This window comes from Mustela lutreola, chromosome 12 (assembly GCF_030435805.1).
Source record: "Mustela lutreola isolate mMusLut2 chromosome 12, mMusLut2.pri, whole genome shotgun sequence".
In the NCBI taxonomy this organism is placed as follows: domain Eukaryota; kingdom Metazoa; phylum Chordata; class Mammalia; order Carnivora; family Mustelidae; genus Mustela; species Mustela lutreola.
In genome coordinates, this window is record NC_081301.1 from 17,213,393 (window position 1) to 17,231,914 (window position 18,522).

Below are 18,522 nucleotides of genomic sequence, written 5' to 3' on the forward strand. Positions count from 1 at the left end.
TCCTGGGTTCTCATTATAATCCTATCATGTGACTTGGACAAGCTGTGTCTGCTGCCTGGAGAGAAGGAAAAGAAAAGAATTTGAGGACCATCCCAGCTCTAAAATTTACATCTCCCTTACTCCTAATCAAGACAGGCTTTCCAGAATGTTAAATGAAACTGTGCTCCACAGCAAAGAAAACTACCTTTTATCGAGGGCCTGTTCTTGCCAGGCCTTCTGCTTAGCAGTTTGGATTATGGGCTCTTCTAATCTTCACAACCAGTATGTAAGGCTGTGATGATGATTATTCCCATTTTCCCGACGAGCAAACAGAGGCCCCCAAAATGTTCAATGTTCTGTCCAACCAGAGCCATGTAGGGGATTGGAGTTGCAACTACAACATAAATTCAGGTGTGCCTGGCTGGGAGACCACTTCCGAGGGGAGAAAGGAGACCCAGATTGCCCATGGGAACAGGGCTCCCCTTCTCCAGGACTCCTTCTTAGCCCTCTGTGCTAGAGCCGTTTGGGAACACATGTTTTCGGCAAAGAAATGACCCAGGGCTTCAAAGACCCCCAGAGATGGGGAGGGACTTGCGCAGCCTCACAAAACTGGCTTCCTGTCCAGGGTAGGACTGGGGGTACAGGAGGAATGATGAGAGCGCACGCCAGGATTCAGGCAGAGTCCCTGGTCAACCTTTGGACCCATGCAGCCAGGGGTTTAGCACACCTCTTCTGTATCTCTTGCTAAGCTAGGCCCTTGAGACAGATGTGAATGGAGAGAGGTATGGAGGTTGCGGTGCCCTGAGAACAGAGAAGGCCCTGAACACCAAAAATTGAAGATCCTAAATGCAATGGAAATGGTTTTAAAGGCACAGGGATATTGGCTTCTGTCTTTGACTGTGATCGTGTAAGCAGCTAGACCCTTCTGGAACAGAGAGGGGGAAACCTCAGTATGCAGTAGGGGCCAGCCATCTCGGCTCTGAGGCTCAGCCGTCCCCTCGGACCAAGGGACTCTTCACTCAGACCCTACAGATCGGGGTTCCAAGGCAGCCTTTAGGTCCAAATCTCTGGCGGATCTGCAACACAGCTAACTCTTCTCTTCAGATCTCATTATAGCATCTGGAAAGCAAAGATGGGGCGTGGTGGTGTCTCAGGGCCTTTGATTCCCCCCCTGGAGAACTGGAGGGAGAAGTTCGGCAAGCAGCTCCAGAGGCCCCAGGGACAGCGCTCCAGTGTTAGGACACAATGAGGAATCCCTGCGCTGACACACCAGCAAGGAGATGGAGGGCGAAGGGGATGAAGAGAAGATAATGTTTCTCTAGCCTGCAATTTCTTTCAATTTCAGGGATTGCAATTACCAGGACGGGAGTTAGTAGCGGCCATGCCTGGAATGCTTAAGTGAGTTTGGTACCACTGGTGGAAATGGTTTTGCATTTAGAGATGGAGGCCTGTGCAAGGTGTAAGCCAGGCTTCACATTGTGTGTGTGTGTGTGTGTGTGTGTGTGTGTGTGTGTGTGTGTGTGTGTGAGTATTCACGCACACCTGCAGATGCATGAGGGTGGGGCAGGGGAAAGTGTGTTCCTGGTTGGGGGGGGTGCGAGAGTGGCATCGATGCCCTCGTTGTGTGTGAGCCTAGGAAAGTGACCTCACCCCACTGAGATCCAGCTTCCTCACCTCCATCATTGAGATCCTAATAATGACTTTGCAAGGTATTAGAAATGTCTCTGTCTGTTGGCGCTGCTTTAACAAAATAACCATTGATTGCATGGCTCAAACCACAAACGTTTTATTTCTTCAAGCTCTGGAGGCTGGGAAGCTCACGTTCTAGGCATTGCCAGATTCAATGTCTGCCTAGGATCTGTTTCCTGGTTCATAGATGGCACCTTTCCTCACTTGGTGGAGAGGACAAGGAGCTCTCTGGGGCCTTTCATAAGGGCACTCATCCCATTCACGAAGAGCCCATCCTCATAACCTAGTCACCTCCCAAAGGCCCCACCACCAGATAGCATCACATTGGGCATTAGGTTTCAACATATGGATTTGGGGGGTAGGACACAGACATTCAGTCTATAGCCAAAAAAAAAAAAAAAGCGAGAAAGGCATCCTGCAGAGCCCTTAACACATGGCAGGCGTTCAATAAAGAGCAGTTACGTTATTAACGCGGGCATCCATCTGGCACATTCAGCTAGCGCTGGTATTTTCAGTGAGTCAACTTTCACTTTCCAGCATTGCGTTGAGGGGCAAAATTAAACATTACTAGCATCTTCTTGCCTCGTCTTTAAGAACATGGAGTTTAATTGCTCAAAGTCCAGCTGAGTAGTTTTGTGCACTTATTAATCTCTTTATTCTTCTGGTCCCTTATTTAAAACAAACAAACAAACAAAGCCCTTAGAACAAGAGTACTTAGCTCCCAGGGTGGCTGTGTGAAAGGAGATGTGTGTAAAACCCTTAGATTGATGCCTAGGACATTGTAAAGAATCAGTAGATGTTAGCTTAAAAGTGATGCTTATTATTTTGATACTAGATAACGAGGGAAGAAAAAATAATGAGGAAGAAAAAAAATAGGGAGGGAGACCTGAATAAGACTCTGACTCAGGCCCCACAGAAAGGAGATTGCAGTACCACCGCTGGATGGGGTATCTCCCCTTGATAGCCATTCAGATAGGACTCATTCATTCATTCATTCATTCATTCACTGAATAAGTGCTTACAGAACCCCTTGTGTGTGTTTCAGCCACCATGTCATGGCTGGATGTACAGCAGCAAATAAGACAGACATGGTCCTTGCCTTCAAGTGCCCTTGGTCCACAAGGGAACCAGTGAGTGACAGGGACCAACAGTCCAGTGTGAAGATGCCAAAATAGGGGAGGGATAGGTGTAGTAGAAACCCAGAGAAGGGGCATCAAACCCCCAAATGAAGGGAGAGGCATCAGCACAGCTCTCCTGGAGTGGGGGGTTGGAGTGTGGTGGACAGAATAATGCCCCCCAGATGTGCATGTTTTAATCCCTGGAACCTGTGAATTCCATGGCAAAGGTGGTTACGGGTGTAGGTAGAAATGAAGCTGCTGATCTTGAGATAAAGAGATTATCACCTAGATTCTTCAGGTGGACCTAATGTATTCCTAAGGGTCCTTAAAGCGGAAAGGGGAGGTAAGATAAGAGAGGATGCCAGAGGGATGTGATCGCAGAAGGACTTGACTTGCTTTGGCGCACTCTGATGGTGGCAGAGCCTAGGGGCCTAGAGCCCAGGAATGTGAGCCGTCTCAAAAGCTGAAAAGGCAAGGGGGTGGTTTCTCCTCTGGAGCCTCCAGGAAGCATGCATCCCTGCTGACTCCTGACTGCAACCCTGAAACCCATGTCAGACATCTGAGCTTCAGAAACATAACGACTGTTAAGTTGGTGTAAGTTGGTGTAAGCCACAAAATTGGTGGTGATTTGTTATAGCAGCAACAGAACACTAATACTCAGAGCCAATGATACATGGGAGTCAGGACCGTCCATTTAGAAAAACATTCTGGCCACAGGATGGTGAGTGACTTGGAGGGATAAGGCTGAATGCAGACCACATAGTTAGCGGGCTATTGTGCAGCCCCAGGAAGCAAGGTGTGTAGATGAGGAAGGCTCAGAGGGTAATCGGCCCAATAGATCCCTACAGCCGAGAACTACAGAGCTTGGAATGGGAAACAGACCCGGAGAGAAGAACCACGCCTTCTGGAAGCTGCGGTCAGGACCAAATCAGATACTGTAGAAGTAGGACCTCACTTCCAAAGAAGGGGCTCGGAGATACCTTCCAGAGAAGATGACACCATGAAGTCTCTCTCTGGGGCCCTCCAGAGGGCTCAGAGGAGGTTACCAAAAAGAACCAAATGCAGCCCTGGCTTTGCAGGAGCCCACAGGTCAGACAGAAGGGGTCAGGCAGGTTAACGTAGCCGTTCTTACCGACCCGCCAGGACTTACCAGGTGGAAGCAGCTCTGGGCTGGAAATCAAGAATATGGATGTGTAGCCTGTTCTGGTCTTGCAAACCCGGGAGCCTTTACCTAAGTCACTTCTCTGCCTCCTGCCTTTGTCTCCTCGCTCTTCATTGTTGGGAGACTCAGCTGAGATAACAATGGCCTGCTGCTCCTGGGCCTCTGCAGAGCCAGGGAAGCAACTTTGCACCCATGATCCGAGAAACAGCATGGAGGGTAGGGTCATGAACTTCCTCCTGCCCAGCAGGGGATGGCAGCCCTGGGAGCCTCCCCCTGAAGATGGTCGAGCTTGCTCGAAATGCTGGGGATTTTAGGGAGATCTGGCAGTCTTCCTGTGAGTCTCACATGTAGCAGCTGAGCTGAGATGGGCTGCCAGCTGGCAGGCTCAGGAAGAAGGCAAGAGCATCCTGATGGGCCAAGACACAGCAGTCTGCTCTCCGGCCATGGCAGGTGAAAACGGAGGGTGTCTGGAGAGCTCTGGGGGTTTCACTGTAAGGGGAGGTGGGCCCCGGAGTCAGTCCTGCTGGCATCACTTATGTCAGCCTCCACTCCCAGTGCACACGGTGGGTGATGGGGAGTAGGGTACATGCAGGGCCTCCTTGCTGGGTCTCTCTCAAATCTGTGTCTCTTCTCGATAATTCCGTCACACCGCTCCTCCACCATGCTGGTCTGGGTGGCTGCAAAAACCGTGTAACTCGTCACCCTCCCTCCAGCCTTGTTCCTTTTTTGGCTTGCCCTCCAGGCTGCGTCCAGGCTCAAAATCTCTGGTCAGATAGTATTGCTGTCCCGCCGAAACCCCTGCCTTGGGGGGGTGTCCTTGCCCTCAGAAGAAAGCCTGTGTTCCATAGCATCGCTTTGAAGACTTGCAAGATCTGAGCTCTATCTTCCCCTCTCCAGCCCATCTTGGCTTTTTTACTCAATGCTTTTCCATCCTGAATCTAAGCTTCTTTCAATTTCGAGAATGTGGCATTTGAGTGTTCCATCTCTCTCTCTCTCTCTCTCGCTTCATCTCCCGTCTCCCACAGACACACACACACACACACACACACACAGCACTTTGGACTTTTGCACATGCTGTTCTTTCTGCCTGGACCCGACTCCCACCTTCTTTTCTTGCTCTTTCCCTGGATAACCCCTCCCAAACAGTCAAGGCTCACCACCTCCAGGCAGCCTTCCTCCCCTACCCCATCTGTATTAGGTACCCCTCCTCTTTACTCCCTTGGTCTTAAACTCCTATGAAACTTAAACTTTTTTGAGTCTTAAACTTCATCACTGTAACCTCTAACCACCTCTTTCAACAGTTAAAGATTCAGACTTTTTTTTTTCACCACTACAACTCAGTTATGCAAGAACACTGTAGTCTTCTGATTTTTCTACCACTGATACAATCTTTTCCTCAACTTTCCATTCTGTGGATAGCAAAAAAGTATTTCAAATTGCCAATTAAGGATACAGAGCATCCTCTTTAGGGAAACTGTGTAGTCTATTGGAAGTTGAGCTCCTTATGGACTCACCCTGGGTTTCTTCACCCAGCAGGCTTCCCCACCTCCACTCCGCCTCAGGGCACAGGGGCTGCAGATAGCAGAAAACGTTGGTATAAACTTAGCCCTCTGGGTCCTTGCGGGAGTCCCTCTATGATTTCTTACTTGAGCTTGGCTCCGAGCCCCTTTGCACTGGCAACCCATTAGGATGTGGATGGTCTTGGGTTGTCTTTAGAGAAGAATCCACTGCCAAAGTCCAAATTCACAAGGTCCCCACCCTCTGAATTCCCCTTGTTCTAATCTCAGGGAGCCTTCCCCAGCCCTGCCTCCTTGGGGCATGGAGGGTGTACTAGGATGTCATGTCCACTTTCTTCTCGCTACCTTGTGGGAGCAGGAATGGGAGGCTGACTTCTGCCAGCCTCTAGCTCACCTCCTGCTTCCCTCTCATGGGAGTTTCCATTGGCTTATTGGATGAAGGGGCTCCCCACCTCCTCAGACTAATCCCTGATCTGGGGCGACAGCCCCCCGTGTTCCCGCTTACCTGCCCTGGGCCATTTCCCAAACCCTTGTCAGTATCTTAAGCATTTGTAGATGCTGCCCTCAAGGCTAGGGTGAGTGGGGAGGGGGTGCTGACTTCTAATAGTCCAGAAAGAGGGTGTCTACCCTTGAATCTGAGCTCCTGGCCCCCTAGCCTTCTCTCCTCAGCAGTCCCTCCCAGCACTGGTATCAGAAAGAAGGGTTTTCTCCTTCCTTTTCCTGTCTGGTGGGAACTCCCCTGAGGTCATTCCCTGAACCATCTTACATTAAAAGAAGACACTATGATCTGAGTCAGCCAGGCCTGGCTTTGATACAGAAGGGGACCTTCGCTTCCGGCACAGGCTGGCTTTCCAAACTCTTGTCTAGCTCAAGACACTACAAAGTCAGCTTTGAGATGCAAAGCTGGGCAGTAACCCCCTTTCTTCTCTAGATGGTATTTGTCCTTCTACCTAAGGGATGAATGCTTTTGATTTAGTAGGTCGGGTATTCGAGACAAATATGATTTATGGGGAATGAAAAATGTTTCATTTTAACCTTTTCAAAACCATTATTCACCTTTGCACACATTTACACACGTGTGTAGAAGCATTTGTACACATGTATCTCCTACTAGGCGTGGGGAGCTTAAGGGCAGAAAATATATATTTTGTCATTGTATTGCCAAGGCCTGGTACATAACAGTAAAGATTTATTGGATATTTGAATGATTGAATGATTGAATGAATGAATGAATGAATGGCTGAATGCAGGAATGACTAAGTCTAGCACTTGAGCAGGGAGTGTAAACAAAGACCCGTAATTAAAAAGCAGCTCCCAGGAGAACCAAGTTTCTGACTGCTCTAGGAGAAGAGCAGGGCATGAAGGTAGCCGTGGACAGACATCAGCCTCATTTTAAACACCAGGCTCTGTGACTCCAGCACCGACGGAATGGCTATAGGATCGAGCCCAACACTCTCAAACTGGGGCTCAGAGAAACCCAAATATTTTGTACCAGCTGTTCACCCCCACCCCCCAGTCCCAGAGGTAGGGAGTGGCTTCCCCAGCTCCCCACAGTGAGACAGTGACAGAGCCAATATGAGACCAGGTGTCCCCGCTCACTGACCACAGAGGAAACCACATCTCAGCTCTTACTTGGCGGAAAGACTCAGTCTAGTTGTAGGTGAGGGATGGGGCACGGTTTAAACCGGGAGAGATGTCCTCATTGGTCTTGGGAGCTTATGGCCACCACTGGAGGAGGCTTTGGGCAGCCTAAGGAGAGCCAGGAACCATAGACCACTCCCTGCAGACTCAAGAGCTTGCAGCCCACAGCTCCCAGCGCTTCTTCCCCTAAGAAAGACTGCAGACAGCGCTGGCTGGCTCTGGGATGATTTACTTCCCTGAAATACCTCAATTTAAATGCTAATTTCCCCAGAACTGAGGGGTGATCCGGCTCAGGCTTGCTGGTGGCTGTGTATTAATGTATCCAAAACACTCACACATATTCTTAAATTGGGGCAGAAGGGAGGGAAGACCTGGGAGGGGGGGATGTGGAGGAGACCAGCTTCCCTGCTTGTCATTCTTGTCAGCATGGCTGATGGGCGCGAAGCTAGACAGGATACATCCTCAGTGGAAATGCTCTGTAGGCTTGAGTCACTCGGAGGTTTGGTGCAGGTGGCTTGGAGGGAGAGGAGGCATGATGCTTAGGGGGCTTCTACAGAGTAGGCACTGTCTTGAGTTCTCTGAGGCTCACGAAGAGATTCAGGATCTAGTGTGGGATTCGGGAAATGGGACCCTCACTCAAGAGAACTTTGCGCGAATCTTCCTCCCAACCCCTTCAAGTCCCAAACTCATTACTTTTGCAGGTGAGGTCACTAAGGTTTAGGAACTAAGGTTCCTAAAATGGAACTGCATTCCCCAAAGCCAGACAGCATTTGTTTCCATGTCTGAAGGACTTCTGAGCCTTTGCCTTTTCCTCCACCGGACCCCAAGGCCAGTTCTGGGATCTAATCACAGGCAAGGTGCATGAGGACAGAGTGACAGGAAGGTTTTGTTCCAACAGGGGAAGTCAAGATGATGACATGGAAGAGGAGGTAGTTTTTTAACTGGGCCTCTTGCTTCCTGCTGGCGCTCCTCACCCCAGGCCCCCCCCCACCCCCGCTTCTCCGCCCCTGTGCAAATGCACATACGGACCCCATGCTCTTTCAGAGTGCGAGGTCTCACCAACCCCTGCTTCAAGAGATCACCTTTCCCCTTCTGGTCCCTGCCACCTCAGGGCAGCTGGGGCCCCTGGCTCCTAGCCAAGCTCCATAGGAGCTGGGCTGCCTGTACACTTGGAAAGAGAAAGAAAGTAGAGTTTGAAGCTCCATGTGGAAGAGCTGAAATTTTAGACCCAAATTCCCAATATCCCTTAGATCCAAGAGTTCTTGGAGCACTCACTCTGTATGCAGATGGCACTGTGCTAGGCCCCGGCGAGGAGGCATAAAGGAGACAGGCATGGTCTTGGTCCCCGTGGAGCTCACAGGTTAGTGGGCCACATGCCTATCATATAGGGTCCCCAATAGCACAGCTACCATTAGGAGCTGGGAAGTTCTTCATGGAAGAAAAGAGCCAGATGCTGTGGGAGAACATAGCGGGAGAACTGGCTCCGGGCAGATTTCTCAAAGGCAGGAAAGTAACATGTGGTCTGAATGATGAGTAGGTGATGGCCAGGTACAGGGGGCAGGGGTGAGGGCTTTCCAGAGAGAGGGAAAATCCCCAGTGCACCCTTTGTACGAAGCAAGTATGTCCCGCAAGGGCAGTCAGCGCAGCTGGACAACCAGGGGACGGGGCTCAAAACATGCAGCGGGAGGAGTAGGCAGTGGCCAGATCTCGAAGGCCTCCCAGACCTTGCTACATTGCTTGCCTTCTACCCTGGTCCTCGTGAATGGGTGAATGGGATACCTTCCTGTCCCCTGCTGGGCCCCTGGGATGCAAAGCAAACCCTGCCAAATGGGAGAGCAGAAGCAGTGTCCGTGGAATGAGTGAGACCTCGTACTCCCAGAGTTCTCCCGAGTCCCTGGAGTCCCAGATCTGCTATTTTAAAAATGTGATGCATCTTTTCATAGACTATCAGCCGAGCTACAACTCTTTTTCATGGATAGTTTGGGGGAGATGTTTGTGTATAGAAACAGGGCCCTGTCGCTGTTTGAAACATGGCATGCTCTTATGTACACACATGGACCCCTCGTGGGCACAAGAGTGCACGCGCTCTGGCCTTGAACAGCAGAACGGCCTGATCTCGGGTTACGCCAGTGATCAGGAGCACGGACTTGGGATTGGTCCCTTGAACGTATGCTGACTGAGTGCAGGGCACTAAGTGCGGAACCCCTAACTGTGGACTCCTAACTGACTTCTAACTGTGGACCTCAGCTGGACAAGTTCCCTAACCCCTCTGAGTGCTTTTTTCTCTATTTATAAAATGGGAATCGTAACGGTAGCTGTCCGCTCGAGTTCCCATGGAGTTAAAATTGCACACACGCACACGCACACATGCTGTCTAGGATGTAGCTGATGACGAGCAAGATGATCGATACATAAATATTACTCATTATTCTTCCTGTCCTCCTATTATTAGGATTAGTTGCCTTACAGTTTTTTTTCTTTTTTTTTTTTCTTTTTCGCCTTATAGTATTTTCTACACACATGCACACACAGGCTCTGAGAATCTGAATCCACTTTCTGCCGTCTGCATTTAGCCAGCCTTCCACGTCCCTTTCCCAGGTTGGTGGATTCTGAGGCTGCTGTCTGGGTTCTGTCTGAGGTTCTGGGTCCAGTGGAACTTCCCGGGCGGTGGCCGTTCCCCTCTGTGTTGTCACCTCCCCAGAGAGCAGGTGGATGCGAAGGCCCTGGGCGCCCTCTGCTGGCAGCGGCCATGCAGGACTCGTGACCATCCCCAGGCTGCCGCGAAGGGACCAGGTCCTGAGGGACCATCCTCGGACTTTGCTCTTCCTGCCTTGCCATCCCCTGCTTCGTGACTGCCTCCTTCCCTCCCAGCCTTGGCACTGGCTTGCGAACTCCCACCCCTCCATCCTTCCCCTCCTTCTCAAGCGCTTCCTCAGGATCCTTCCTGCTCCCTGAAAGCTCAGGGGGAAAATCCTTCTCCTAAGAAGATGGGCATCATGAGCCAGCCTGAGGTTGCCCATTGTGCTGTTTCCCATTGTCCTGTGGGGTCAGATTTACCCGTGGAGTGAAGCCTGGCTTAGCCAGAAGACAGGGGGATGAGGGGTGAAGAGGGGGGCTCTCTCTTTAAATGCAGTGCCAGAGAAGGTGTGAAATGGAGCCCCCAGATGGTAAAATGGAAAACATAAGCTTGCTTTCAGATCCCTCTTCCCAAATGCACTCTGTGCCAGTCCCGGAAGGCGCTGCTCCCCTCAGAGCCTCCGCTTCCCTGTTGGCTGAGGGAGGGCACCCAGCTCCAGGGACACCGAGCACCTGGTGTGGTCAGGTCCAAATGGGCAGCAAGCTCCTTCTCTCAGCTGCGATCTGTCTGGGCTCAGGGCCCCCATGCATGCTCCTGCTCTTTCGGCATAGTCAGTGCCCTACACCTGAGCAGTGGTGAGGAATGGGAACTTCGGAGTCAGACCAACCGGGATCTCCAGCTGTGTTGTGCTGGGCAACCTCTAACCTGAGGGTCTTAATGGCATTAGCTTCACAGGGTTGGGAGGGGACCAATGTACAGTACCTGGAACGGTGCTAGGTGCACAGTATGTGCTCAACAAATGGCTATTATTATCATCATGGTAATGGTATTTCATTAAGGCGGACTGAACAGCTTTTATGATCCTCATCTTACCTATGAGAAAATTGAGGTTTGAGTGGTCTACTCCAGGCTGTACAGCTGGGGTGTGCTGTGGGCAGAACTGGGGCCCAGTCTTCACAGACGCTGGCATCTTCTCATGCCTGACCTCACCTGCCCATGAAACAATTCATGGGTCTCATGGGGAAGGGTCCCAGAAGCATCCAGCCCTCGGTATTTCTGATAGCCGGGTCCCACTGGCTGTTATGTGTGGCTCCATTGTTGTCTCGCTGAGAAGATTTAGAGGACCAGGGAAGAATCCAATCTCTCTGAATCCCTATATCCAGCTCAGGGCTCCACACAGAACATGTATTTAGCTGATGAGAGCAGAGAGAGACCCTCTCCTGGGCCATATCCTTGTGGGAGGATCTGTATCCTCACAGGCCAACCTCAGAAGGGAAATAGGAGGAAACTCGCCCTCAAACCCTGGCGAGTGTTACATGGTCCTTTAAGGGCACTCCCCTTTTCCAGAAGGCTCTCTCTTTCTGTTCACATTGCTGTTCCACGCACCCAGGCTTGCAAACAGATCATATACTAAGCACAGACACCTAGAAGAAGCCGTGATCACAGGCACACACACATAGGCATAAGCACGTACAGCTTGCCAGACAGACAGTGGTCCTCCCACACAGGCACATGAGATAGCATGCCTCAGTGTCCCCCGTGTGGGCCCAGAAACTCACAGTCATGCACACGCCTGCCCAGCACTCCCCAGCCCAGCTGCCTACGTTACCGAGTGGGCAATCAGCACACATCCCAATATTCACCTCCTCTTAATCCTGTACCACATGTTTTATCATCTGCAAAAAGGATATAATCTACAGCTCTCTTGCTGTAAAGATTGAATGATACAGTGTAGGCAAAGTGCTTAGCCAGACCCAGTAAATGGTGAGGATCCGGAACTTTGTAAGAGATGATGGTGATGGTGAAGATGGGGATAATGGCTCTTCCCCGGACTCCAAGGTGCTCAGAGGTCAAGATGTGGGGGGCTGACTGTTCACTAAATGAATGAATCCATGGGACACTTCACGGGTACCTGGGGGAGGTGCGCACCGTGGGGACATGGAGTACAGCCAGGAAATGCTCCGGGCCCCATGACGTCTGCACAGCTGCTTCTGTTGGACCCGAGATCCAGGCTCCAAAGGCATTGTTTTGGCATCCCCTGTTTTTGTTTTCCTCTTTCTGATTTTCATTTCAAGGTTGCCCATTCCAAGGGGTACGATGAAGTGACAAATCTCTTCCTCCCTTTCTTTTTCTTCCTCCCCCTCCTCTTCCTCTCCAGACTGTAATTACTGCCTCAAAATCTGAGGGTCCCTGAATATGAAGGGACCTCAAAAGTCAGATGTTAACACGGAAATGCCTCCAATACCTGCATACCACGAAGCTGTCCGTTTCCCTCCTTGCACTCTTTCAGGAACAGGACGCTAACCACCTCTCCTGGCAGGCTGTTCTATTTGGAGGCGGGTCTGTTGTGTAAAAGATTGAAGCCTGCCTCCATATGATGCCTCATTACTCCCCCGCCTGCCCTAAAGACTACCTCTGTTCAGGGTTCAGTTCCGTGAGGTCACCCCAAGGACTGTCTTGGAAACAGAGCTTCTTGGGATGGCATTATAAGGAAGGATGAGAGCAGGAGAAAGAGCACTAGCCTGGGATGGGGGAGAGGTTCTGGGAGCAGGCCATTCCTCTTCTCTAGGCATCAGTTTCCCTATCTGTAAAAGAGGAGTCTGAGCCAAAAGATCCCTTAGGACCTTTCCACTTGAACACCCACTTGTTCTTTCAAGCCTTCCTGCCCCTTGCTCTGCACGCACTCCATGCTCTGCTCGGTTCCCTCACCGTTGTCACTGCTTATGCAAGGGGATGCTTAGCAGCCAAATACGCAGTCTGTAGAGCATCAGACTGTGTCTTAAGCAATTGGAAGCTTTATCCCATTAAGTGTTTACAACTACCCTGAGATCTCACTTTATAGCAAGGAGATCAAGGTTCTAAGGAGCGGGAGTTTCCTCTGGACTGCACAGCCAGGACACGGTGGGCCAGGACTCCGAGCCCTAGCCTGCCAGATTCTAGAGCCTATCGTTAGCATTCTGTTCTCTGAGGCGGGACCCGTGGAGCAGATGCACGGCAGCAAGGATGCGCGCCCTCTCCTGAGCCTTTCCATGCTGCTGCCAGCTCACTGCCCTCCTACCCTGCAGCCCCCAGCGGCCTCCACGCCCTCATTTGGCAGTCTCTGTGCTCCTCTCCACAGGGAGAACAACTTCATCAAGGACTTCCCTCAGCTGGCCGATGGGCTGCTGGTGATCCCGCTGCCGGTGGAGGAGCAGTGTCGGGGCGTCCTCTCCGAGCCCCTCCCGGACCTCCAGCTGCTCACTGGTAAGACACACCTGCTGGACGTCCCCCAGCCTCTCTCACTGCACCCCTGGCCTCTCCAGGTGCCTCTGCACATCCCAGACGGGCCTGTCCAGGCCTCCTCCTTCCTGAGGGACAGAAGGACGAAGGGACCTGCTATTGGCCAGGGGTGGGCCTCCTGGTATGGGCTGTGCAGAGCTGGGGGGCTTCTCTGAGATTCCACAATCGGAGCTGGGCCAGACTGACTTTCAGCAGATTTCTGGGATTTTGACTATAGTCACTGTGCTGTGCCTCAGCCCCACAGAACTTCTGCATCCCACATCACTGGACCTTCGGACCCGCACCTCCCCACGTCCCCAGCCTTTCTACTCTCTGCTCTTATGAGTCCGACCTCTTGATTCTACGTAAAAGTACAATCACACGTTATTTGTCTTTCTATGTCTGGCTTATTTCACTAGGTTTATTTTTATATCGTTCTAAAGCAAAATCACTGGACCCCTCCACCAGGAGCCTGTCTTACTTGAAAGGGTTTGTTACACAGCTTGATTTTGAATATGGGCGCTGAGCCATCTTGGGGGGTGGGTATCGTTTTCCCCATTTTAGAGACGAGGAATCTAGACTCAGAGAGGGGACAGGAGTGGCGCAAGACCCTGCAGCCGGCCAGGACGAGAACCAGGTGCCACGGCTCCAGGTCTTCTGCCTTTTCCATTGGCTCTGCAGCTCCCCACCCCTACTCCTCTCTCCTTGCCCGCCCCCTCCCAGGGAAGCTCTCTTCTGCAGGCTCTCCTGGGGCTCCCTGTCTTCTGTCCCACCCAGGATGCCCTTCTGCTCCCCCTTATCTTCTCCCAGTTCCTATTCTGTCCTATGTGGAGGGATTTTCCTAAGATGTGAGGGCCGTGGCTCTGCTTTGGTGATACCGTACTTGGGTATCTCAACCATGGCCCAGGGAGAATGGCCCCCCTGGCAAATGATGGAGGTCTCACCGAGAGGGAAACTGACCGCCAGGGAAAGCCCTTCTGCTGCTTGCTAGCCCTTGGAAGCTCCATGAGCCTTCCCTGTAAAGAGGCACAGACAGGGCAGAAGGACCCACGTCTCCTAGGAGCCACGCACCCTGCGTGTCTGAATCCATGTAACCCTGTGAGGGTTATTGTCCCCCTTGAAACAGATTAAAGAAATCATTCAGTTAGTCCAAGTTCACATGACTAGTCTGTCATTGAGTCAGGATTTAAGCCCACTGGGTCTTGACCCCAAAGCTGATGCCGTATCCATGACCCTCCATCTCCTTCTTGAAGTGTCCTCCTTCAAAAAGGGCCCAGATGTAGATCAAATGAAATCACAGAAATAAAAATGCTTTGTAAAATCTGCCAAAACCTGCTGTGCCTTCCTTAATTTTCATAAATCACAGAATTTCAGAGCTGACAGGGACTATAAAGGGTGTCTACTCTAATCCTCCTTAGCAATGGAGAAATCAGGTCCATAATAGCCCTACTGAGTAATGGTTCTTCTTGGATACACCCAGTCACAGGGAGCTCACCCCTTAAAGCAGATAGCACCATGGTCCATGGGGAGGTGCTGTGCTCCAATGGGAAGGACCCTGGATTTGTCACCAATCTTTGTGTGTCCTTGAGCTCTTTCTCCTCTGAGCTTCCATTTTTTCTTCTGAAATAAGGGGTTTCAGTTCTTTGTCAACAGTAGGCGACTACTGGAGACTGCGGGTATAGAATGCTCAGTGCATTGTGGTTCTGTGTTAGTAGTACAAATTGTTAGGATTATTTGTTTTGGTTTAAGGATCTTCGGAGGCATCCTAATAAAGACACTGTTGGATTTCTAGAATTAAAAAAATAATAATAATTACCAGGAAAAATACCTCCCTCATTTTATCTCTCATCTTGGGCGGAAATCTAGGATAGAGTCAGGTAAGGTGGGGGTCAAGGATGAGTAAGCGCTAGGGATGGGCCTAGAATGGGGATGAAGATGCAGGTAAGTAGGTGAGCCAGCAAATCGGCATTTGTTCGGAGCCTGTTACTATGTACCAGGCTCTATTCCAGGCTCTGCAGGAGTGAGAATAATAAAGACCATGGCCTCAACCTCAGGAAGCTTGCATTCCACTGGAGGAACTTATAGTCCAGGCTGGAATCCAGGAAGGACCAGGGATGGAGAGAAGTGAAGGGTGGAGTGACAACCAGTTCTGGGGGGTGAGGGGCAGAGATGATGGCTTTATACATGTCTTGGTAATCAAAAGGGGTAGCCTGGTTTTTTTCATTTGGACATCATACCCCAGTAAATGAATGGTACCTATAGCCTCCATCAGACTGTTCTGCTGCCCTCTCTGAGGGTGGGTCCCAGTTACCAATACCCACACCAAGCCTGCCGTGCATCAGGACTAGCACAAAGGCTGGGGCAGAGGCTGCTGGGCCACGAGCATTTGGCCATCCTGTGCAATATGGCTTCTCCTCCCTGACTCAAAACATGGCCTGTCCTTCCTCCCCGACCCTTCCCAGCCTTTCTAGGGAAAGGATGAGACAAGCAGAGCAGATAAACAGAGAAGACATATTTATAACAAAACAACCTTGCTCCAGTAGATATATATTTGGAGATCATGAATATTTTACTTTAAAATGAAAGCTTCTAAAAAAAAAAAAAAAATTACGTTATTCCTGAAAAGGCTGAGGAGGGAAAAAAAAAATAAAAAAAAAGTTGACAGTAATGGACAACTTTAATACTGCAGTAATGTCCAGGAAGAAATCATTTGTTACAATGAGATTCTCATTTTCATCTTGGTATCAAATATCTCTTTAAGTGCCTCCTCACCAGGGGACAAGAGAAAAGGACAGAAAATGTGCCTGCCATTTGCAGAGGATACAAAACAACAATATTAACTGCTGATGTGACTAGCATTTCCTTTTCATGTATTTCTTCCTGATTGTAAACAAAGAGAGTTTTCAATGCTTAGAGCAGAAAATTTAGAAAACAAGAATCGTTGATACCCCCACCACCCAGAGTTAACTGCTTGCTAACATTGTGTTGTTTTGTCTTTGTTTATTCTTTGTCTATACCTGTGTTTCCCAAAATACTTTCCATGGAACATGCATTCCAGTGAACCCTCTGGAAAAACGGGATTCCTCAGTTGAAAAAGTTTGCAAAACGCTCCACGCCACTACCTTCATAGAGCTTTAGAATGCATAATAATCTAGATAAGGTGCTTAGAAATTATACAGATTTTTTAAGATCTTGTTTCACTTTAACTCGGTCTTACTTGAAATGTGAGCTTTTCTATATGAGCACATGCATCTCAGGAGATCTCTATGTGCATCCCATGTTTCCGTGTTAGGAAACAGTGGTCCACACAGGGGTCAGCAAACACAAAGGACCAGATCCTAAATGCACTGGGCTCTGCGCACAGCTGCTCATGTCTGCTGTCATCGAGAGGCGGTACATGGAGGACGGCCTGTGGTTTGCTGACCCCCATTCTGCATGCTGCAAGACTTCCACTTCTGTGGCCTTATTCAAGTCTCACAATGCACCTGTGAAGTAACGTCAGCATAGGTAGCCATAGTATCCGAAGGGGAAACTGAGGCACAGAGCCGTCTAATGACCCATGGCCAGTTGCCTGCAGGGGTAAGCGGAATCCTAAATCTACTTGGCTTGCTTTAGCTGTTGGGAAGAGAAAAAGCAGGATGGGGGCTGAGATCAGAGGCTGGGAAGAAGCCTGGAGGCAGGTCCAGGTAAAGGTGTTGGTTCCAGTGAGAGCCTGCACACAAAGGCTGAGCACCTGCCTGTTTAGAAGCAGTGGCCATTCTGCAGAGCCCAGTTTTGGTGAGTGTTCTGTAAATGCTGGCCTCCCATGACCTTCTCTTTCTGCCCTGCAGGAGACGTCAGGTATGACGAGGCCATGGGTTACCCTATGGTGCAGCAGTGGCGGGTCCGAAGCAACCTTTACCGTGTGAAGCTCAACACCATCACCCTGTCCGCAGGTGAGGACCACCTCCCGGGCAGGCAGGGGGCTGGCGCTAACCCAGCACTTGTTCCCAAGGACTTGTGCTGTGCCAGGCCCTGAGCTGGGATGCTGAGGGAATGAGGCCCAGCCTTCTCTGCCATGAAGGAGCTCATGGGGAGGGTGGGTGGACAAGCAGAGAGGGACATCCTCATACTGGGGTAGGTTCTACGCAATAGTGGGACAGTGGAACCCCAGAGCGGGGAGCTGCCCTGAGGAGTCAAGAGGGGCTTCCTGGAGGAAGGGGTACCATAGCAGTGCAGGGAAGAGTGAATGGGAGAGGGGGTAAATGACAATCTAAGTCACATTTATGTTCTATATATTTCAGGCTATGGATTGTAAGTTCTCCTGGTCTCTTCTGGATGTTTTCCTTTCCTACCCATCTCCTAGACAGCAGTAACACACGCCCCTCCAAGACACAGACACACACATGGCCCCCACTCCACCTGCCTACATCCTGTGTGTCAGCTGATGAGCACAATTTGTAATTCTCAGAATGGGACATTTTTTTTTATGCTTCTGTGACTTTGCACATGCTCTTCCCTCTGCCTGGATCTCCTTGCCCAGAGAATGCTGGGGTAGTCCTGTAATACTGAGAGACCCGTGCTGCATTCTCTACTCTCCCCAGAATAACTCAAGGAAGTCTGTGCAAGCAACCACCTGTATGAATGCACCAGTGGGCTTGATTCACATCTGAGCCCTATATGTTCCCCCACTGACCCAAGAACCGTGGGTCATTTCCATATCCCTGTAGCCTGTATTCCTGTTGCCTCTGTTACAGAGAATCAACGCAGGGTAGGTAGTCTTGTTTGATAAAGGAATAAAAAAAAATGAAAACTGAAAAATTCGGAATGAGTGAAGGAATCTGGAAAGATGGGGTGTTTTACCCTGGTTCTTCCTCATAACCCTGCCACTGGATTCTTGTCCAGGGGATTCCTCTGTATTTGTAAGCACATTAATTATCTTCTCTTTTTCAGTATCATTTGGTTCATGAGCAACATGAAACTCTCTTAGCCCAAGAATCAGAGGACTCTCCCATATAAGAAGTGCCAATAGTAATTACTGCAGACATTGGCCAAGCACTTTATAATGTTTCATATCTTAGGATGTCCATCGGTCCTACAAGGAAGACATCGTTTATCCCATACTTTTTTCAGATAAGGAAACAAGGTCAGAGAGGTTAAGTAACTTCCCCAAGGTCACACAGGTAGTAAGTGGTCAAACAGGAGGAGAGCAGATATATTTTTTTTAAAGATTTTATTTATTTGAGAGCGAGAGAGAAAGAAAGAGAGAGCATGAGAAGGGGGAGGGTCAGAGGGAGAAGCAGACTCCCTCCCATGCTGGGAGCCCGATGCGGGACTCGATTCCGGGACTCCAGGATCATGACCTAAGCCAAAGGCAGTCGC

General features: G+C 50.2%; 1 protein-coding gene across 3 annotated transcripts in view; it reads left to right on the plus strand.

Moving 5' to 3' along the window:
- The window catches only part of ASTN2 (astrotactin 2), an 859,033-nt gene that overhangs the window by 605,373 nt on the left and 235,138 nt on the right, over positions 1-18,522 (plus strand). For all 3 annotated transcript variants that reach the window (XM_059142160.1, XM_059142161.1, XM_059142162.1), the window contains 2 exons: positions 13,022-13,146; positions 16,992-17,096. In XM_059142160.1, the coding sequence (XP_058998143.1) occupies positions 13,022-13,146; positions 16,992-17,096 (230 nt within the window). The remainder of the gene's footprint in view (positions 1-13,021; positions 13,147-16,991; positions 17,097-18,522) is intronic.